The 23,464-nt window shown below is 41.1% G+C and overlaps 1 protein-coding gene across 5 annotated transcripts in view; it reads right to left on the reverse strand.

The window, feature by feature from the left end:
- The window catches only part of FAM13C (family with sequence similarity 13 member C), a 113,885-nt gene that overhangs the window by 41,524 nt on the left and 48,897 nt on the right, over nucleotides 1-23,464 (reverse strand). For all 5 annotated transcript variants that reach the window (XM_012445749.2, XM_012445751.3, XM_012445750.3 and 2 more), the window contains one exon: nucleotides 16,028-16,091. In XM_012445749.2, the coding sequence (XP_012301172.2) occupies nucleotides 16,028-16,091 (64 nt within the window). The remainder of the gene's footprint in view (nucleotides 1-16,027; nucleotides 16,092-23,464) is intronic.

Here is a 23,464-nt window from a genome sequence, read left to right on the forward strand (position 1 = left end):
ATCACTTGCACCCAGGAGGCAGAGATTGCAGTGAGCCAAGATCACACCATTGCACTCCAGCCTGGGCAATAGAGCAAGACTCTATCAAAAAAAAAAAAAAAAAAAAAGAAGTTAAGCCAGGCACAGTGGCTCATGACTGTAATTCCAGCTTTGAGAGTCCTAGGTGGGTGAATCACCTGAGGTCAGGAGTTTGATACCAGCCTGACCAATATGGTGAAATCCCATCTCTACTAAAAATACAAACATTAGCCAGGCATGGTGGCAGGTGCCTGTAGTCCCAGTTACTCAAGGAGGCTGAGACAGGAGAATTGCTTGAACCCAGGAGGCAGAGATTGCTGTGATTCGAGATGGCGCCATTGCACTCTAGCCTGGGTGACAGAGTGAGACTCCGTCTCAAAACAAACAAAGTTAAATGGTAAATTTTAGATTAGATATATTTTAACAATTTTTTTAAAATGAATGAAAGGTAAAATAAAAAGAAAGGCTGACATTCTTTAATTTTACATTTCATTCTTTTTTTTTAAATTGTAGAACCAGCTGCCTGTCTCAGATTTGTAAGTGCTCTTGAATATTATGCAAAACAGAAGAGGGCATAGCCTTCAGGTTCCCATAGAACCAGAGGGAATGTCAGCTTTGCTACATACTATATGTCTGACTTTGGCCAAGCATCCTGGTTGTTCTAGGTCTTAATGCTCTCTGTAAAAAGAGGCAGTGGTAACAGCAACAATGGTACCTGCTCTAAGGGATGCTCTCGGAATTAAACAAGGGAAATCATGGAAAGCTGGAAAGCACTTTGCTTTCCAGTGGCAAACACTCAAGGACTGGATTCTGTGGTTAGTATGACTATCTCCAAACCCCAAAGCCTGCCAGACAGAGCTCTGGCCATGTGGCAAGGCCATACTCCACACTGGCACTGAGCCCTTGACTCATCACTTTACCTCCCAGGATCTTATTTCTGCACCTGCCTATCAAGGCCCTCAGGCTACATGACTTCTAAGTCCCCTTACAAGTTTAAAGGGAAGAAAAGCAAACAGGCAAACGGACTGGAGATGGATGCACAGATCTGGCATGGAGTGGGTGCTGAGACTGTGTGTGTGGAACAGAACCAAATGTTCAGACAACACAAATAGGTTTCAAAGAATGTCACTGCATAGGAGTTCACACTCAGAGATCCCTGGACTCCCATAGGAAGAGAGGTATAATGTCATGATCCAGTTATGGCTAAAAGTATCCATTGGTGGCTGGGCACAGTGGCTCACGCCTGTAATCCCAGCACTTTGGGAGGCCGAGGCACATGGATGATTTGAGGTCAGGAGTTCGAGACCAGCCTAGCCAACATGGTGAATCCCTGTCTCTACTAAAAATACAAAACCTTAACCAGGTTTGGTGGCACACATCTGTAATCCCAGCTACTTGGGTGGCTGGGGCACGAGAATTGCTTGAACCCAGGAGGTGGCGGCTGCAGTGAGCCAAGATCATGCCATTGCACTCCAGATTGGGCAACAGGGCAAGACCTTGTCAAAAAGAAAAGAAAAAGAAGCATCCATGGTTGTTCTCATCCATCTTCCTCTGCCATTTTCTCCATTATTTGTACTCATACTGAGCAAGACTCTGAGTGCCAAAGGAGATCTAGTTGATTCCTTATTGAGCTATTAGATAGGACTAAGCTTAGAGTAATGGGGAAGAAATTAAGTAGCAAATGACAAAAGATGAAGGCCTAGAGAAACGAGATCTCCAAGTAGAAGGAAAAACAAACTGTTGTAAATGGAAGACAAGAAGGCAAAGTGGAAGCAATTCTGCAGACCAGCTGTTCTCAGTAATATCCTTTCCCACCCCACAGCCACCCATTACCTAAGGACAGCCTGCCTTTCATCACCATGGGCGACTAGTAAGTCCTCCTAAACAGACGGCAGGGACTTGGACACGCTGTGTGGAATGGGTCCATGAAGAAATACCTGTCCTGAGTATCAAGGAACCCAGGACAAGGGGGTGGGGAGACTTGTCTATGAGTAATCTACACTAGCAGTCCCCAGCCTTTTTGGCACCAGGGACTGGTTTTGCGGAAGACAATTTTTCCACAGACTGGGGAGGTAGGGGATTGTTTTGGGATGAAACTGTTCCACCTCAGATCATGAGGCATTAGATTCTCATAAGGAGTGCACAACATAGATTCCTCGCATGCGCAGTTCACAATAGGGTCCATGCTCCTGAGAATCTAATGCTGCCTCTGATCTAACAGGAGGCGAAGCTCAGGCGGTAATGCTCGCTGCCCACTGCTCATCTCTGGCTGTGCAGCCCGGTTTCTAACAGGCTATGGGCCAGTACTGGTCTGTGGCCCCACGGTTTGAGACCCCTGATCTACACCACTGCCACATATACGTCCTTCAGTGGATGGATGACCTGTCCTACTAGGTCTGAGCCCTGCAGAGCCACCCCAAGAAGGCTTAGGGACAGCTTGCAGTGCACGTGCAGAGTTCGCGTCCACCTTGCAGATGTAAGGCCACATATGCAGCTCCACGTGGAAATCCAGGCAGCTTTCCATGCAAAAGAGCTGCACTAGGCTCTGCAGTATGAGGCTATTAGCTATTATGGGGCTTCCAGTCTAGTGGGGAGATTACTAATAAGCAAGCAAACAAATCAAACAGTCATGACAATTATTATTGTCATGGGCTATGGAGGAAAGAAACAGCAAGCCCAGGGAGAGAGTGACTAACCACCTGTTACACTTCCATCATGCCCGACTTAGTGACTTTTTTTTTTTTTTTTTTTTTTTTTTTTTGAGACGGAGTTTCGCTCTTGATACCCAGGCTGGAGCGCAATGGCGCGATCTCGGCTCACCGCAATCTCCGCCTCCTGGGTTCAGGCAATTCTCCTGCCTCAGCCTCCTGAGTAGCTGGGATTACAGGCACGCGCCACCGTGCCCAGCTAATTTTTTGTATTAGTAGAGACGGGGTTTCACCATGTTGACCAGGATGGTCTCGATCTCTTGACCTCGTGATCCACCCGCCTCGGCCTCCCAAAGTGCTGGGATTACAGGCTTGAGCCACCGCTTAGTGACTTTTAATGCAGAAACATGCTTTTCCCTCTGCAGAAAGATGAAGGACCCTTCATTCTGGGTCCTAGTAAAGTGCCACCTCAACCCAGCCCTCTCTGACAGGACTTCCACCCCCACCAGGCCCCCTCCCCGAGCCCATCACTCAGGACCAGACTGCTTGTGCTTTTCCTGGTTTATATTCAAAGTCTCCTCAAACGAATGTCTAGAATCTGCAGGAAAATTGAGTAAGGGTTAACAGACCCTGTAAAGAACAATGACCAACCCTGCTGCTCCAACTATCCCATCTGGTTAAGAAAGAAACCAGAGAGAAGTCTGTGAAACGTAGGTGTGGTTTTCTTTAAAAAGCTAACTTTTCCCTTTTACATAATGGAGAATATGCTACTTGTTTTAGAAAATACTCTACTCATTTTCTCTCCTCTACAATTACTCAGGTCCCACTTTAGTTGGGTTGAAATAGGGAACACCCACACAGGCTGGATGGTTAAATACTATTTTAGGGTGCCTTTGTCTGCAATTCACCAGCTGCTGTTGAGCAGGTACAGCTTACATTTAGTTTGTATGAAGAAGTTTAGTCCTCCTCTCCCATCCTTTTATCTATCCAAGAATTGCATATAGATTCCCTATGATGATATGAAGCAAATCAAGTTGGAAATCTGCTCAAAACTGGGGACAAGACTAGGTCTCCAAACATCTCCATTTCTACATACTGCTCTTCTTCCCTGAATTTCCATGTTTCCCAAATATATTCCCACCCACATACATACAACACCCTTCCTTTCCATCTGCTGATTCACCTGCTCTCTGCCCCCTCCTCCCAGGCCCTTCTCAGCTCTAGTTGTTTCACGGTCAAAATCCCATCAATTATTGAGCCAGTTCTGATTATCTTTTCTCAGCAGGGGGCCCCTAGTGTCTCTTTTAGCATCTTGTTTATTTCCTTCCCAAGGCTCGCCACAATATGTGATTTTGTCTACTTGTTTATTGGCTCTTTTCAGCTCCACAAGAGCTAACACGGTGCCTCCATTGTTTACTGCTGCATCCTAGCACAATGTGTAGAAAAGAGCCAATCAATAAAAAGCCTCCATTGTATCTGAGTTTTGTTTATCTGGGTCCTTTAGCCAGTATTTGCAGGGGTGGGGAGCAAGGGGTCTCTGAGTATCCAATACTGAGCCCTCCTGCTGCCCTGGTTTACACATCTTAAAGTGCTTAAAAATCACAGGAGAGTTACAAAAGATGTGTGCTCCCAGGAAGTGCCCACTCCAGAGATTCTGATTCAGTAGGTCTGAGGCAGGGTCTTTCAACACAGGAAGTCCAAGGTCCCTATTCCCTGGGGCCTTGACACACTATAAATGTCTCAGTTGCCCACTTAGCTCCACTTGCCCCAGGGCCAAAAGCTTTCCTCTGAGCCCCAGCTCTCTGACTCCCTCATTGCCTTCTTATCCTTCCCTTCCCTTGACAGCTGCCCCCACCCTCACCAGGAAGTATAAAGTGTGAAGTGCTCAGAACCAAGAAGGTGTTGCTTCCTGAACTTCTGGATGCTCTTGCCAACAAAGTAGGACTTCTCTCAATGTTGATCATTACAAGGAAGAGCCAAATTTATCCCTCCCTTAAAGTAAAGACATTGAATTTTCAGCGAATCCCTTGGGGGACAGTGTCACTTGTGTCTGAGCATGGTTTGCAGCACAGTGCACCTCAGCTCAGCCTGCCCCAGCTTCCCTCTGTTCAGGAGCTCAGCCCTCACTCCCCTGCACCTCCCAAAGGAGAAATTCAACGTAAGAGAACAAGCTATTCACTTTAAGAAGCCTTCTGTTGACAAGAAGATCCAGGTTTTATTCGGATCCTATCAGCAATTCTTTTTAAACAAGGACAACCCAGCCACAATACACAATAACAAAACCCACATTTCCTTTAAGTTAAATGACTTCAACCTGGGAAGGGGGAATCCTATACTTGATTTCAACTCATTGTGATATCCTTGTTATATTCACTTTATTAAATAAACAATAAGAGCGAGATATTTGGGAGAGAATAATACTGTTTCATAAACTCAGATTTTAAAGCAGAATTCTGAACTTTTCTAGATAAGACTAATTTTTCTGAAAATATAATCTGTCTCATTTACAACTCATGCAATGAACTTCAATAGTTTCTCAATGGAGTTACTAGTACTTAAACTATCCAAAAGCACAGGTCTTATGATGAATAGGCCCCTAACTAGTCATTTTTTCCCCGAGAACGTTAATTAAATCCCAAAGGCTGAAGTCCAAAGCTAGTATGGGTTGTAGCCCATGTGGTTGCTTCTTTGTGGCTTTGTTTCAATTTCTTTTAGCCCTGAAAAATACTCGCCTTCAAAACTAAACTTAGTAAGATGGGAGCAGAGGAGATGGCCCACTGGGTTCTTAAACGGGCTCATTCTGTGTCACTGGGTAAACCACTCAATGATGCTGGCCCATAAGCCCTCTACTTTTCTGATGATACTACCTTAACTCCTTCAATTTCTAAAATTCAATGAATATTAGAAATCAGTAAGTGTCCCACGAATATCATAAAATCACATGCCATATGAAATAACTTAGATATCTATGCCTTTAAAGATGGCAGGTCACATTGGAAAGCATTAGCCATTTCCTCAAATACTAATTTTTAAGATACATATTTAAATTTAGAATTGACTGATAATAATTATACATATTTATGGGGTACATGGTGAGTTTTCATACATACTGTGTATGTGATCAAATCACAATAATGAGGTTATTCACCACCTCAGATATTTATCATTTGCTTGTGTTAGGCACATTCAAAATCTTCTCTCCTAGCTATTTGAAAATCCATAATAAATTATTGTTGATGAGAGTCACACTACAGTGCTGTAGAATACTAGAACCTACTCCTCTTATCTAGCTATGATTTTATATCCTTTAACCAATCCCTCCCTATCTCTCTCTCCCTCTTACCCTTCCCAGCATCTAGTAACCACTATTCTACTCCCTACTGCTGTGTGATCAACGTTTTTAGCATTCAGACATGAGTGAGAACATGCAGTGTTTATCCTTCTGTGTCTGGCTTTTTCCACTTAATTTTCTCTAGGCTCATCCATGTTGTTGTGAATGACAAGATTTCATTATTTTTTTATGACTGGATAATATTCCATTGCATATAAGCACCATATTTTCTTTATCCATTTGTCTGTTGATAGATACTTAGGTTGTCAAATACTAATATTTCGTTAAAAAAAAAAAAGAAAGAAAATTCAGCTTTTATCTTTCTACAAACCTGAGTTTTGTAACCTTTAGAAGGCCAAAAATGTCCTAAAAAGGACAATAGGTGCCAATGCTAGGAAGGCCAGTTGTCCAGACTCGATGCGTGTCCCTATAAACCTCTGGAAAGTGAGGACAACAAAGTCCATTCTTGTACTGCAGCTCTTGCACCTCACCCCTCTACCAGACCCAAAGCTAGGTACACATTTGCTTCTCAATAAATCCTGCTGAAAGAAAGAATTACCCCTTAGAAGAAAACATCTCAAAGGTCACAGCTCTCAGGAAAAATTTGGTCTTCGAATCAGCAGTCATATTTAAATTAGCAGGGGTAGGGAGAGCAGAATATATTTACGAAAGCTGTCAACTTTATATTTCACCAAGTGTGAGCATTGGAAAGAAATCAAACAAATCTCCTCCCCTTCATTTCCTTGCAAAATGAAAATCTGACGAACAATTGCTAAGTGAAAGAGTTGTTCATAGACTCTATTAAAAAAAACTCACTACATTCATTGCTCCTATATTTATATTTTTGCCAAAAAGCAATAAAAGCTACAGCACAGGCTGGCCCCTGGGAACCACCGAACTGGATACAGTCCCTTCCAGCCTTCATGAGCGAGTAGGAAATTAGTTGCATGAAGAGGAACACATGAAAGAGTGAGCAACAAGGAAAAGGATCGAGATGTCATGCCAGAGAAGAGAGGAGGAGCAAATGGGACAAAGCCGCAGGGCAGCTGGGGAGATGGGTAGGCTGGCAGGCAAAAGGCAGCACAGGCAGGTCAACTAGGCAAGTCCTGCCTCAATGCCTCTGCTCAGCCCAACACCTCTGATGCTTCTCCAAGGCAATTCCGAGACAAGGAAAAATGAAGGCAGCTGCTGGCATGGCTTCCACTTTTTCTGCCAACACCACACTAAGGATACCCCTGAGGATGAGGCCAGGCCCACTGACCTGGTTTCCCTGGAAACAAGAAGGAAGCCTGGATAGTTGCATCTGAACAATGGGGCAGAATAAACCAGGCCTGGCAGCAGTTCAGAGCTTTTTTGCCATGCAGTTCATTCAACTGGGAATGAGAACTAGGATTCACACCATGATCATGTTGGCTACAGGATGTCTTCATTGATACTGATAACAAAAGTTGTCTAAAATTAAATGAATTATAGGATAGAGCTCGAGCTGAGGAACAAACCTTAGTAGGGGAGCAAGGTGACTCTATCTCAACTCAGAAAATGCCAAGTGGCATCCTGCAGGGGTCCAGCAGAGAGGAAAATTACCTTGGAGATCATGCTTCCAGAGACCAACATTATGTAGCCCAGCATCTAATTACTCATCTTCTAAGAGCAGCACTCCTAGACCCTAAGTGGGAAATATTGCCCAAGGCTTAACAAATCAGCTTATTCCAAACACCAACATCACAGTGACTGGTTCAGAAATGGGCACGTGCCCCAAGCCAGATAAATGAGACTCAAGTATGGGACTTTTTAGAGCTAGGAAGGAGAGACTATTATTTCACCGTGTGGCAGGCAGAATCCTAAAGGTGGCCTCCAAGACTCTTATACCCTGATCACACAATCAAACACTAATCTAGATACTTCTATCAAGGGACTTGAAAATGTAATTCAAGTTTTAACTCAGCTGACCAAAGATACAGATTACTTGGCTGAGCCTGGACCAATGAGGTGAGCCCTTTAACATGCACAGTTTCTTCCAGTTGAAACATCAGAGAAATTCAAAAACACAAGAAGGATTTGCCACACCGTTTCTGGCTCCAAGATAAAGGGTGAGGAGCGGGAATGTGACAGCCTCTAGAAGCTGAGAGCTGCCTCCAACTGACACCCAGCAAGGAAGCAGGACACACAGTTGCACAACCACAAGGAACTAAATTCAGGCAGCAACCTGAAGGAGCTAGAATGTGGTCTCTTCTCCAGAACCTCCAGACAGTAAACTACCCCAGCCAGTGCCTAGATTTCAATTTCATGAAACCCTAAGCAGAAAACCCAGCTGAGTCCACCCAGATTTCTGACCTGCATAACTATGAGCTAATAAATAAATATTTGAAGCCACTAAGCTCTTGGTAATTTATTACCCATTAATAGAAAACTAATATACACTGGAATTACTGACTAAATAATTTGTCCCTAGAGAGCGGCTGACCTAAAGATGAAGCCAATATAGAAAAAGAAGAACCAAGAGATAGGAATAGATGCCATCTCCATGATGAGTTTTCAATCCCTGGACCTAACCATGCATAGGGCGTATCCTGATCCTAAATTTTCAGCTATATGTCAGTAAGATCCTGTTCTTATTAAAACCAGATTGAATTGACTTTCAGTCATACGGAAAGAATCCAAGATACTTTTTAAAAAAATTCCTCAATCAATCCTGAGCTAAGGCCTAACCCTACAGACTGGGTTTGCATTTGAATAGAAAAATACAGCTGCCTATTCCTACAGAAATAATACCATTCCGTCACCTCAGGAATGTTAAAGGCAGAAGAAGCCTCTTTCTAGACCATTTTCATAAAATTAACAAAATTTTGAGGAAGAAACACATCTTGAGCACAACAATAAGTACCATCTTGAGGCCTGATATGGTTTGATGCCAAAATATCTATATGATAAACTGTGGATGCCGATAAAAACACACTCTAGTCCTCCACATGGAGATACACAAAGTCACAGACACAGGCATACCGACTCAAATAGGGACACTGCACATGTGCAAATTGTCCTACTTTTAACAAAATTAACATATTCAAGGATTCTTCATAGATATCTTTGACATTGAAGCTAAAGTTGAGTTATGACCAGCATAATTGAACAGATAAGAGTTAACAGTAGTATGTGACGAAAGATTAATTTTACATATTGATTTCAGGTTAACAAATCATCTCTTCCATACCGAGCTAAATAAAAATAGGTGTCTCCTTCATAGAATAAGACTGCAATTACAGATCCAAGGTTAAGCTTCTTCATTTTTTCTTTTTTGAGATGGAGTCTGGCACTATTGCCTGGGCTGGAGTGCAGTGGTGTGATCTCAGCTCACTGAGACCTCCACCACCCAGGTTCAAGATTCTCCTGCCTCAGCCTCCCACGTAGCTTGGGTTACAGCTCACCACCATGCCTGCTAATTTTTTGTATTTTTAGAAGACACAGGGTTTCACTATGTTGGCCAGCCTGGTCTCAAACACCTGACCTTGAGATCCACCTGCCTCAGCCTCCCAAACTGCTGGTATTACAGGTGTGAGCCACTGTGCCTGGCCCAAGGCTAAACTTCTTAATGTTGATATTAGGTCATTAATGAACATCTGTTGCATGCTAGTATTTTATTACATTTGCTAGTAATTTATTATAAGATAGTCTTTTCCTCTAGATTCTAATGGCATTCTTGAGGAATTTGTCCTCTAGTAATTTATTATAAGATAGTCTTTTCCTCTAGATTCTAATGGCATTCTTGTGGAATTTGTCCTCTTATGGCAGAACAACAGTCGGAATATAGCACAGCACAAGTCTGAATCCATGCTCATTTTAAGCATCTTCTCTTCCTCTGGTTCCTCAATAACCAATGAAAGTAATGATACCACACACAAACCTGGAAATCTCCCAGCTATTTTTTTATAAAGTCAACACTAAATTAAAGCAGCAACAGAGGCAGAACACACCTTTAGAATGCCCTGTAGGGTCAATTAACAGCAAAAATATTCCTACCCTATTCTACAAATACAAAGAGCACTCATAATGGAGTCTTCAGAATAGAGTTATATTAATATTCTTTCCATTAAAGAGACGCTATTATCCTCTCACTCTAACCCATTTATGCCTAGTGTTCCATTATTGGAATGCTAAGCATGTGGGAGTTATTTATATCCTGCTCAAGGTCATCGCCAAGGTCTGATTGCAAAAATTCAAAAAATTGTAACCTCCAGTATAAATGGGCTAATCACTCATAAAGGGAGTACAATGCAGTATCAGAGAACTTGTGCTTGCCTCTTTCAGATGTTTTATGTTTTACTAGTTACCAGGCGAAATGGCTTAGCCAGTGTGACAGTGTTAACATTCCTCATGAAGTAATCATGTGACCGAAATTTCTCCACCTTCGAAAATCATTTCTCTTTCCTACTCTCTACCTCAGAGTTAGAAATGGGGAAGCAAGTTGGGAAGAATAAATTATCATCCTTTTTTGACCCTCACTGTTGAATCTATCAATTTCTTCTCCCTTACAAAAGACAACACCATCCTTTCTCATTCCATAACCTGGATATTACAGGACACCGTGACTTCCATCTGGGTTGATTTCTTCCTCTCTGTCAGTGGCTCCTGACATATTCAGTGACTTCAATGTCCAGGCTGACAATCATGCTAATGCCTGGCTTCATAATTCCTCAGCCCCCTCAATTCCAGTGTTCCTTCCCCTTAACTATGCCTGGCTGTCTCAGCAAGTCGCCATAAACTTCAGAATCTCAAACCTTCTAAACATAGTCCCCATCCCCTCTCTTTCAGCTAATATACAATATATTTTTATAACTATAGTCAACCTGTGACAATAAAACACCAAAACTGATTTATCCTGTCTAATTGAAACTTTATACATTCACTGATGTCTCCCCTTTCCCCGTCCACCTCCTCCCCACTGGCCTCTGGTAACCCTATTTTACTCTCTTCTAAAAGTTTGACTTTTTTTAGATTCCACTTATAAGTGAGATCATATAGTATTGAGGCCTTTCAATTTTAACAGTCATCGATTCTACCCTTTTCTTTCACTCCCTGCAACTGAACTTATTCTGTCCTCCTAATTCTATTAAGGTTTTAGATTTTTCTATGTTCCTACAATCAGTCATCCCACTTAAGACTCCTTACCATGGGGGAAACATACATGCGGGAGACAGACAGCTGTCTCTATGGTTTGATTCTGGGGACAAAAAAATAAAATAAAAAGTCACTATACTCATCTAGAAGTCTTAGCTACCTTGAAATCATCACCATTGGAGATACAGCATTTATTGGTGTGCAAAAGACTGATGCAACATTTATCCATTTTCCCATTCTGGGATTTAGCATCTGCTTCTTTGTGCCCAACACGTCTCTCTTGGTAAACCCATTAACCCATGGCAATTTTTTTTTCCCCCAGATTTATAAGCTGCCTTCTTAGGCCTGGAGAGGATAAACGATAGAGATGGTCAATGCCAGCACAAGACAGTTTCACGGCCGATAAGCCTCAAAGACAAGGGAAATAAGGAATCCATGTAAGGTCAGCAAAGCTTCTCCTTCAAGGTCAATTGGCTTGTGGCTGACCTTACCTATATGACCTTGAGATTCCAGGTAAGAAGTAAAATGAAAACAAACTCATATTCACTCAACTGACATTGTTTTATCCAAAAGGTAAATGCAGAATACCTTCAAAATATCTATCAGATAAGAAAATAAAGTGTTCTTCCTGAGCACAGATGCCATGAACAGTTTTTGAGGTGACCACTTCCTTCTGCAGGATGATGACACAGGAGTTGGGTTGGGTGAGTATAATAAAGAAGACGGTCCATGGTGACCCAGAGCTTCAGCCTGCTCCTTAAGATGACTGTACCACTTCGGATCCCCAGTTGACCACAATTCTCCACTTACAATAATGTGGCCTCTCTCTCGTGTGAGACTGATAAATAACTATGCTAAGCACATATATCACTTCCATATATATCACTTGCACTACTTACTATTTACTCCCCAAACTAGGCTTCAGATGGTGGGTTGACCAGGAGGAGGCCTTAACCATCAGTTACTTGGTTTTCCTTATTCCATCCCTGCTGGGAAGCTATGGCTACATTCTGAAAGCACTGGGAAAATGGAAAAAGGGTAGAATCAATGAATGTTAAAATTGAAAGGTCTCAATACTATATGATCTCACTTATAAGTGAAATCTAAAAAAGTCAAACTTTTAGTAGAGAGTAAAATAGGGTTACCAGAGGCTGGTGGGGAGGAGGTGGACAGGGAAAGGGGAGACGTTAGTGAACGGGTATAAAGTTTCAGTTCAACAGGATAAATCAGTTTTGGTGTTTTGTTGTACCACAGGGTGACTATAGTTAATAATAAAATATTGTATATTAGCTGAAAGAGAGGATTTTAAATGTTGTCATCACAAAGAACTGATACATATTCAAAGCGATGAATATGCAAATTACTCTGATTTGTTCATTCTATAATGTATACATGTATTAAAAATCACATTGTATCCCATAAATAATACAAATGTACAATTATTATTTGTCAATTAAAAATCTAAGCTTAAAAAAAATCTGAAAGGACACCTAGAGTTAACCCAGTTCAAAACTTCATGCCTTATTTTACAGATGAAAACTAAAAGAAATTGATGTAGTGCTCTTTCATACATAGTCTGGCAGTTGGAAACAGTATTTTGAGGACCCAATATGGCATTTTTTTTCAGGGTAGGGGAGATTCATTAGTTTTGTTTATAAATATGTTATTTTTCTTAATTGGAATCAAAGCAAGGAATGTGATCCACAAGCATACACAGAGTAAAAACAATCATTTTTCTCATTTTATCTTTCAAGTATCTTTCTGATCTATTGAATACTTATGAATTATACTAACTGGCAGACTAAGACCAAGGATTAAGGTAGATGAGATGCTGACAGATCTCAACTCTAGGAATATTTTCCAGTCAGGATTCAAAGGATCCTAACCCCCATAATCTGATGTCTTACAGAGGCAGAATCATACAGCTCAGGTGATGGCAGTAGGGAGATTTAATCAGTTTTTTTTCTGGAAAAAATTCCTGTACCCTAATCCCAGAGACATCAAAAACGTGGAATAAAAAATGCAATTCCTACCAAGAGACTCAAAGTAAAAAACTGGGAGCTCTAGACTGGCAGAAGAAAAATGACATGGGCAGGTGTCAAATCTATACTCATACCAAGTGGAAACCAGAAGTTAGTGAGCACTTCAGCCCACTAAGAAAGTATGAGAAACACACACAGAGACAACATATGCAGATATGTTAGACCATGCATCCCTGTGCCAGGCGGAGAGGGCCTCGGGTCAACTGCCAGCTCTGGAATCAAGCTGAGCCCTATCTGCTGGTCACAGAGCAAGTGGACAAACAAGCACAAATAGAAGTGAAATACCAGATGTAAAAATCCGGGAATGTATAAGGCATGTATGTAGCATCTTGCAATTACTACTTACGTACAACATATAGAAACATCTTGAAAACACTTGTGGACTGTGATTTTCATGAGGCTCAAGAAACCCTTTTTTGATTTTAGACTTGCAAGTTGGTATGGAAGAGAGTGCAGTTATGGAACTGGTAGGTTCTTTCTTAGGGTACGTGGGGAGGTGGTGAATAAACAAAAGAAAGGAACAAAATGCAATGAAGAGAGCTAACATTACAGAAAATTCTGCCTTACATGTTAGAGATGAGAGGCATACTCCTGTAAAAAGCCAGCTCTACGAAGAGGCCAGAACAGCTCATAATAATAAAAATATGTACAATAGATAATAACAGTTCTAATAGTCAACAACCAGAAACAAGTATATAATAAGTTGCAGCAAGGCAAATGAAAACTACGACTATCTACCAAACATGAATGACCCTCATGAACATAATACGGAGCAAATGAAGCCAGACACAAAAGAGGGTATGTAATCCATGAATCAAACACTAAAATATACTAGTTATCTTCATAGGGGAATAGTGACTGGAAGGAATTACAGACAGGCATCTGAGATGCTGGTCATATTGTTTCTTGATTTATGTGCTGGTTGTATACTTTCTAAGCATTCATTCAGCTGTACACTTATGATCTGTGCACTTTTCTGTATGTATTTTCTATTCCCATTAAAAATATTATAGCAATGTTTCCCATTAGTGTTTCACAGGGACTCTGTCGCCTATAGAAATGTTATTAGGTGGTTCTTCCATAAAAGAGCTTGAGATTCAATAAGTTAAGAACTGCTGGGAATGATGTAGTTAAATAGATTCCCACTCTGCAGGACATTTCAATCCATGAGTGTGAACACACGCACCCTCCTGGATGACCTCTGTCCCATTCACACTGCACCTCCTTCAAGTTTCCCCAAGGTCTTTTCTCGTATCACACATTTTGGCCATGACAGAAACTGCGGGAAAGAATGTGGGTCAGTCTACATAGTTCACTCTCTGGAAGAAAACCACTGTCAGCACATACTGTATTCAACCAGTCTGGATTAGCAGCGCCACCTCTGTATGGAAGTGTGCATGTTTAAAATATGGCGCCGCCTGCTGTTTCAGATGGACCTCTCCATCTAGCACTCTTAACGCTCAGGCAACCAGTGCAGCGAGCTGGCACATTTCATGTCATTTACAAATACAATGTAGTGAAGGAATACAGAAACACAGATTTTCAAATATAGCTTTTCACAACTGCAATTTGGGAATGCTCAAGTGATCTCAGCATTCTCATGGGTTTGCAGCTCAAAAAACAGTTTCTCCCAGATACTTGAAAGTTATTGTGAGTTGACTCTTACAATCACTTCATTTTTCTAGTCACTTATGTCAAAACAAACCTTTGCTCCTTTACAACTAGCATTTTGCTTGTTCACAGTGGGGAAGACAGCTGCATTCACTGATTCAGGCTCTTGCCTTTTTCTCGTAAACTCTTTTTCACTCATTACCATGAGGAAGATTGTAGAATTTGAAACCAGTCTGTGTGTACACACACAAAAATAGCAATTCTGTGTTCTTACCTTTAGGACGTTTTTTACAACTTTAGCTATTTACCTTGGCTTAACCAAGAAGTTGGTTTACCTCTAGCCATTTGTTTCTACCAAGTTCTACTAAAAAGAAAGAAAAGAAAAAGAAAATCACCTAAATTGAGTTAAATATCCTTTTTGTGGTGTGGGAGAGGAAGAGGAGGGAGGGCTGCATCTTCAAAATGCCAAATAAACATTTGCCTAAAGCCCATCATTTCTCTTTTTGGCATCTGATCATCAGGTGTTTTCATTCTTTTCGCTATGGCCCTAATCAGACATACCACATATCACCCACTACTAATTTACAAAGAGGACAAGAAGAGCCAGACAGAGTATTCTGAACCAATGTCTTAAGCAAAGGCATTCATAATAATAGATATCATAATTATATTATATTAATTTCATACAGGAGAATTCAATTACATATTCCAAAGAAAGTCCAGAACAAGCTAATTAACATCATGATGTCCGGTTTGGTGGGAAATCATTTATATTGGAAAATATAGCTTCATGTCTCAAAGTCTACTAAGAAAACCATATTGCAAACACCAAACTATATCATTCTCAGTGGATAAACAGTAAATATGATTATGTTACTGAAACACTGCAGAAGCTGTTAGGAAAAACAGACAGAGAGAGAGAGATAGAATAAAATTAAGAGAAAATTTTACAAATGTTAACTGTCACAGCCATGGTTACACAATCCTGAAGCAAAGCTGAAAAGAGTGTAACAAAATGACTGCTGGACTTGGGTTAGGGCCAAGACATCGTGAGCCTCCTCATAAACAATATTTTAAATATGTTTGCTCTGGAGCAAGGAAAAACATTACCAAATGAACAAAGAACTGTAAGTATTACAAGTTCACTTAAAAGCAAAAATACTAAGTTTTCATCAGAATGAATTCCTAGTACTGTGAAAAAGAATAGAAAATCTCATAATTGGCTTATTCATGTTCACATAGCCAGTAATAATTGCACCTACCTCATTTAAGTCCTGCTGAGTTTCAAAAGCATCCTTTGGCCAAATGGCAGTCCTCTGGTCTATTCTGTAAGACACAAAGAAAAATTATTTCCATTTAAAAGAAACTTTTCAATGATATGCATGTGAAGCTGGTGGCTACAAATCTGGTTGTATCCCTGATAAAACCCTTGGTGGTGTCCCACTGCCTGCAGAATAAAATATGGCCTCCTTACAATGGGCTGCAGCACATTATAGCACTTGAACCCTGCCAGCCTTCCTGGCCCCCTCTCCTACCACTCTCACTCTTGTTCACCACACTCCAGCCACCCTGGCCTTCTCTCTGTTCCTTGAACATGCAGTGCTTGCTCCCTGTTCAAACCTTCACACTTGCAGTCCCTGCTCTCCCCTGGGAGCTGCATACAATTCACTCTTATCCCCATGTATGCATCAGCTCAGCTCACATGGCACCTCCCTAAGGAGGAGGCCTCCCTGACCAGAAGTAGCCCTCACCCTCACTCTCCAGCACACTGTCCTGCATGTTTTCTTCTTAGCACATCTTACTATTGAAATTCTACACTTATTTGCATGTCCACAATAAAGTATAAGCTTCAAGAAGGTATTGATTATGTTTATTTCCTATGCTGCTACAACCTCATCTAGTAAATATTCAATATCTTTTTTTATTGAATGAATGTCATCTGATACAGTTGTCACAGAATGATACTATTTGTCTACTGAAGACAGCTTTTGGAAATTTCATCCTATCTCTTAACTTACACAATAAATGTTATAATTGCTGGGTACCACGGTACAATCATTTGGATGTGGTTTGTTGCCACCAAAACTCGTGTTGAAATTTGACTCCCAGTGTAGCAATGTTGGGAGGTGGGGCCTAGTGGGAGGGTTTGGGTCATGGGACCTGTGGCAGGGGAGAGATGTGAAAATGAGTTCTTACTCGGAAATAAATTAGCTCCAATTGTGGTTTTGATTTGCATTTCTGTAATGATCAGTGATGTTAGCTTTTTTCATGTGTCAGCCCCATGTGTGTTGTCTTTTGAAAATGTCTATTCATGTCCTTTCCCTACTTTTTTTATGATGTTGCTTGTTTTTTTCTTGTAAATTTGTTTAAGTACCTTATAGATGCTGGATATTAGAACTTTGTCAGATCCATAGTTTGCAAAAACTTTTCTGCTATTCTGTAGTTGCCTGTTTACTCTATTGATAGGTTCTATTGCTGTGCAGAAGCTCTTTCGTTTAATTAGATCCTATTTGTCAATTTTTGCTTTTGTTGCAACTGCTTTTGGCATCATTGTCATGAAATCTTTGCCTATGCCTATGTCCTAAATGGTATTTCCTAGGTTGCTTTTCAGGGTTTTTATAGTTTTGGGTGGAGCTAAATGACGAGAACACATGGACACACAGAGGGGAATCATACACTGGGGCCTTTCAGAGGGTGGAGGGTGGGAGAAGGGAGAGGATGAGGAAAAAATAACTAACGGGTACTAGGTTTAATACCTGGGTGATTAAATAATCTGTACAACAAACCCCCATGACACAATTGTACCTATGTAACAAACCTGCACTTGTACCCCTGAACTTAAAAGAAATAAAAAGAAGGAAGGGAGGGAGGGAGGGAGGGGGGGAGGGGGAAGAAAGACATTAGAAAGAAAGACATTAGTTCCCTAGAGAGCAGCTTTTTGAAGAGTCTGGCTTCCTTGGTTTCACTCTTGCTTCCTCTCTCACCATATGATCTCAGTTCAAGTCAACTCCCCTTTGCTTTCTGCCATGGGTGGGAGCAGCCTGAGGGCCACACTAGGTACAGCTGCCCAATCTTGGCCTTTTCAGTGACCATTATTGTGAGCCAAATAAATTGCTTTTCCTTATAAATTATGTAGCCTCAGGTATTCTGTAATAGCAACACTAAATAGACTAAGCTGGGTTTTGCCACTACATAGCTGACAACAGAAGAAAAATGAACTTAAGTTCTAAGTCAACTTTCTTTAGCTTACAAACAAAAACAAAATGCCCAAAACTCCACTATTGGAAGATACTTAGGTCCAAATAATGATTTGTCAAATTCCATGGTCCAATGTCATTTGTTAAATAACATTCAAGTTTTTCTGCAACAGTTTGAATACTATGATGTAATAAACATATTAACTTATAGTTATTATCCTTATAAAAAGGCCAGTTATCTTAATGAATAAGAGATTTAGTCAGTGTTAAGTCATTTATAAAAAGATTTCTTTGGGAACCTAATTATTTACAGTTAGTATTCTGCTCCAATTTTAATCCTGAAAAAAGTATATATGTCCTCTAAAGGACAACAAAGTTGATATCTCAATGTCAAAATGTACATTTAGAAATGCCAGAAGCCTAAATGCCAGAAGCCTAACTTCTTTAAAATATTCTTAAGAATGTAAAGATTTTTTACTCTACAAGCTTTGCTTACTGTGCAAACAATTAATTTCTAATGAGAAAAGTTAAGGAGGTGGTAATAGAAGAAAATTGAGAAGGTCAGACTAATGTCCTCCATGCCTGAACAAACCAGTATTTCCCTCCTAGGGAAATGCTTGCCTAGCCACAAGCTTAGGCATAGACAGCTCAAGGGGAAAAAGGGTGAGAAGGAAGACTGCTGGCTCATGCATTTTATATCCATCAATCCCCTGAGCCACAAACAGAGATTTCAGTGCATCAGAAAATACAAAATAGCTCTTTCCCATTAAATAGGCAAAAGCAGTCTTGGAGACAGGGGTTAACCCACCCTACTCAGTAACATCTAACACTTTGAATGTCTCATGGTTTCTTTGTAACTGTCAGTAGTTCTCAAACTATATTTCTATAGAGTAGCACCAGAAAAACGGAAGAGTGGTATTCTCTAATAGAACAAATATTTACCGGTTTATACTCTTCAAATACAAATTTCTCTAGGGCTTTGGTGCCAGCTTCCTGTTTATGAGTGATAGCAGGTGGTAAAACAAATAAGTAGCAAACATTCATGGAAGGAAGCAGAAATATACTTTGTTAAAAATATATGGTATGGTATATGTTAGCGAAATACAGAGAAAAGCCTACATGGAATATACTCACATGATCTTCCAGGGAAACTACTCTTAACCATTAGATAAACCTCCAGAACAAGCTTGAGAACTGTAGTCTACAGCAGCGAAGGTACTTTAATTTACTAACCATCTGAATGTCTACTATGTGTCTGCACCAGTGTTTGGGAAGCAATAATAGACAATCAGAGGCAGTGTGCCTTAAGGAGACTTACAATCTAGTGAAACCTTAAATGGTGATAAAACGATTGAACACTGAGCCTTGAAGCCACTTCAGCAAATCAAGGATCAGGGCACAGCAGCTGACATTAGAATGGGTGAGAAACTGGAGAGGCAGAGACAGATAAAAGACTTTTTTTCAAGGATAAAAGCAATCAATAAGTCTTAGGTGTGGCTTCAAAGTATGAAGTGAAAGAGATGGGGTAATCAAAATTATTACAAACTTTTGAGCCTGTGTCACAAGGAAAATGGCAGGTGGTTTTTTTTCAATGAAGCCAGAAAAAACATGTAATGTGGGAGACACCAGGCATAGAGGCAACTCATGAGTTCAGATTTAGATATTTGAAGCTTGAGGAGAGGCTGAAATAGAGAAGTAAAAATGTCTGGCCAGGGTACCCCTAGAACTGGGTGAACACCCTTAAGTGTGTTCAGCAGAGCATGAGTGATAATTACGATGGTGTACAGTGGTCACGGGTAAGGTCATGTGGGCAGATTCTGCATCACTTTTTGCTTCATTATGTGCTAAGACATTCACTAGGCAAAGTACCTGCACCTTCTCGATATATATCTTTTCAATAGACGGATAAATGAGATAGAAAGAACTAGACTCAAGAATGGCTTTAACTCACCAGCCCTTGCTACCCCAGGCTGGGTCTTCCAGGCAGTTTACTTACATTATTTTATTTAATCTTCAAGGTCACCATATGAGACTAACATTATTATATCTATTTGACCTAACAGGAGAAAGGGTAGTTAAATAACTTCATCCACTCAGTCAACAAATATTTTTTAAACACCAACTATGTGCTAGGTACTGTTGCAGGTGCTGGGAATAAAGCAGTGGATATCCTGCCCTTGTGGAGCTTATATTCTCATGGAAGGAGGAGAACAGAAAGAAATAATCCAGTGATTATCTATGGTGCACCAGATGCCAAGTATTATGGAGAAAAAAAAGGAAGGCAAGAAGAACAGGACATGCAGGAGAATTACCCAGGCTCACACTGCTACGAAGTGTCAAAGTCACCTAGAAGTAATGAGAAACAGAGGGGGAAAAAAGAAAACCCACTGGATTGAAAAAGATAAAGGTCATAGTAGAAGAGAAAAAATACATGAAGCTTTTCACTGGAGAAGTTTAGCAATGAATGGAGGAGAATCGGAACAGTAGCCAGCCATCTCAAACTCCCTTCTTTCAAGATCTTATACTGCTTGAATCATTTACAATCCTTGCTGGAAGCTGGCCTACACACAAAAAGTGGGTCACACTGAACACTCCCTCCAATTCTCTTGCCCCCTGCAACCAAAACAACAATAGGAAAGTAACTAAGCAAATATAAAAGCATGCTTCTAAAGGTGACCAAAATGAGTCAGCCAGTCAGAGTACTCTGCTAACTTCAATGTAACCTTGTCCTCTAGCCCAGGTCCAGGCAATGAGAAATGCAGCCTGCACTCCTCAGAGCCTAATTATGGTCCTCAGCAGTGATGAGCATGTGATACCTCCAACCATCACCACTATCACCATCACCACCACCACTACCACCATGACTATCACCACCATTCGACAACATCATCACCTAACACCACCACTACCACCATTAACACCACCATCACCACCACCATCACCACCATCACCAAACCACCATAACCACTGCCAACACCTCCACAATCACCATCACCACCATCACCAAACCACCACAATCACTGCCAACACCTCCACAATCACCATCACCACCACCATCACCACCATCACCAAACCACGACAACCACTGCCAACACCTCCACAATCAGCATCACCACCACCATTGCCACCATCACCACCACCATCGCCACCATCACCAAACCACGACAACCACTGCCATCACCTCCACAATCAGCATCACCACCACCATTGCCACCATCACCACCACCACTGCCACTGCCATTACCACTACCACTGCCACCACCCACCAGCCTCACCATCACGACCACCAGCACCGTCATTGCCACTGCTGCCACCACTACTGCTGCCACCACTATATAATTCAATATAAAAACTACTTCTCAACAGAGAAATGCAAAACTTAATTGTGTGCTGACATGAAAAGAACTTTTCCCTGGATTCAAACTGCAAACTTGTGGATAGCCTATGACTACAAACTTGTGGACAGCCCACTGAAATACAACTTTCCAAAAAAATGTTTGTTGTTCCCACTTTGCTGGAACCCTAAAGCCTGTGCTGAGTCAGCCTGTAAGGTCATCTTGCAGTGGCCTTCTCTCAGGAGGTGTACTGGAATTCAAAACAACAAAACCAACAAAGCATTAAGATATTTTTCTTGGCCTAAGGACAGTGTCAAACTGCAGGATGTGATAATTTGTGAAACGCCACATTTTAGCTCACGGTTGCATATTTATACGAATGTTTTAACTATCTATAATTAAATTAGCAGAGGAAACTGTTTCGTATTTCAGTGCAAAGCTTCCCCATCTTGCCAATGGGCTTATGGAAGACAACTGACAGTTATCTAATACTTGTCTTTCCTTAAGCCCAATAACCAAGTTATTAACAAGCCTCTCAATTTCTTATCCCAAATGTTTGTGTCTGTCCCCTCCCCTCTATCACCAGCACCTCTCATCTGAACTACCTGGATGGCAGTACTTTCCTCCCCGGTCTCCCCACTTCCCCTCTACCCTCCCCAGACTACCATCCACACAAGATCTTTCACCACCCTTCGGCACAATGCACTTAAAATAAAAACCAAAATTCTGAGAGTATCCTATGACACCCTGAAGGATTAAGCATCTGCCCATTCCTCAACCTTCGCTTGCATCATGCTTCCCCTCTGAACTCCAGCTACACTAGCATTCTTTCAGTTTTGTGGATGCACCATGCTCCTTTCCAGAGTACGCCTTCACACGTGCCTGTAATGCTGTTTCCTCTCCACTTTCTCTCCTAAGTAACTCATTCATACTTTAGATGCTAGATAGCTCCCAATCGGGTCTCTCTTTCATATGTATGTTCTCACTGTATTCTGATCTTCTGCTTCTGCTATGCAGCAGGTCTCAGTTCCTAGTCATGTATTTGTATAATAATTTAATTTTTTTTTTTCTCTCAATGGTGAGCACTGGGGAGCAAGGACCATAGGAGCCTTGCTTAACATTTTATCTCTAAGGCCAAGCCTGGCATATGACACACAGTAGGCACCCACATGTTTGTAAATAAAGTATTCATCCCAGGGTTATGGGCAGCTGCCAATTCTTATATACTCCCGAGTGTGTGTGTGTAGAGTAATTACAATATAACTGATGCTCCTTCCTCCACCTATAGCATGCTAGCAGAGCCTGGAGGATGAAATGACTCCCATTTTCATAACAAATACATTTCTTCCCAGAAGAGATCTACTAAAAATTAATGAGTAGCTTTTGAACCCATGACCTAAAAAACCTGGGCAGAAAGAGTAAATGGAGAGCATCCAACACACTTTTCAGAATATTTCACATAGAATCAGAACCTTAAAACTGAACAGTACTGACTGAAATCACATCTTCAGAATTCAGGATATTCCACTGCATAAAAAGTTTAGCCTCTCTATTAGAAAGCAAAACTTGGGATACACTAATGTATACCCGGATGACTGCTGGCTGGCTGTATGACTGTTGTTTCCTGAAACTCTTTTGAAAACAAAAGGTATATCCCAAGAGGACAACCCTCTGAGCAAAACATGCTTTATATACAAACAATAGCTCTATATGCAGACACAGACAATATGCCAATAAATTCCAGTAATATTATTAGAAATAATAACAGCTCTTAATACCAGTAAGTAGAAAGCTCCTTTCTCTAGAGAGCTGAAGCCACACTGAAGACATTAATGGTTCTTACCAAATGTCTGCTAAAGAACTGAGGTCAAATATTAAACAGCCAACTTCAAAGATAAAGAAACCAAGCCATGGCATTTAAAATTATTCCCTGAGAGACTAATGAAAGAAAACAAAACTAGAAGTTCATGGATGTTCATAAACTGACTTCCCAATCCATGTGTCCACTTGTCCAGGTCAATGAACTCCCAAGGATGCTGCAGCTAGAAAAGCACACTGATCCCCAACAGTATACCCTCCCAGAAGCCAACTGCCCCCCCCCCGACCTCATACTTCTCTGAAGATTAGAATCAGCCAGCATTATTAAAAACAGAGATTCCAGGGCCCC

The sequence above is a fragment of the Aotus nancymaae genome, unplaced genomic scaffold, assembly GCF_030222135.1.
Source record: "Aotus nancymaae isolate 86718 unplaced genomic scaffold, 86718_ANA_hifiasm-v0.15.2.pri h1tg000010l, whole genome shotgun sequence".
In the NCBI taxonomy this organism is placed as follows: domain Eukaryota; kingdom Metazoa; phylum Chordata; class Mammalia; order Primates; family Aotidae; genus Aotus; species Aotus nancymaae.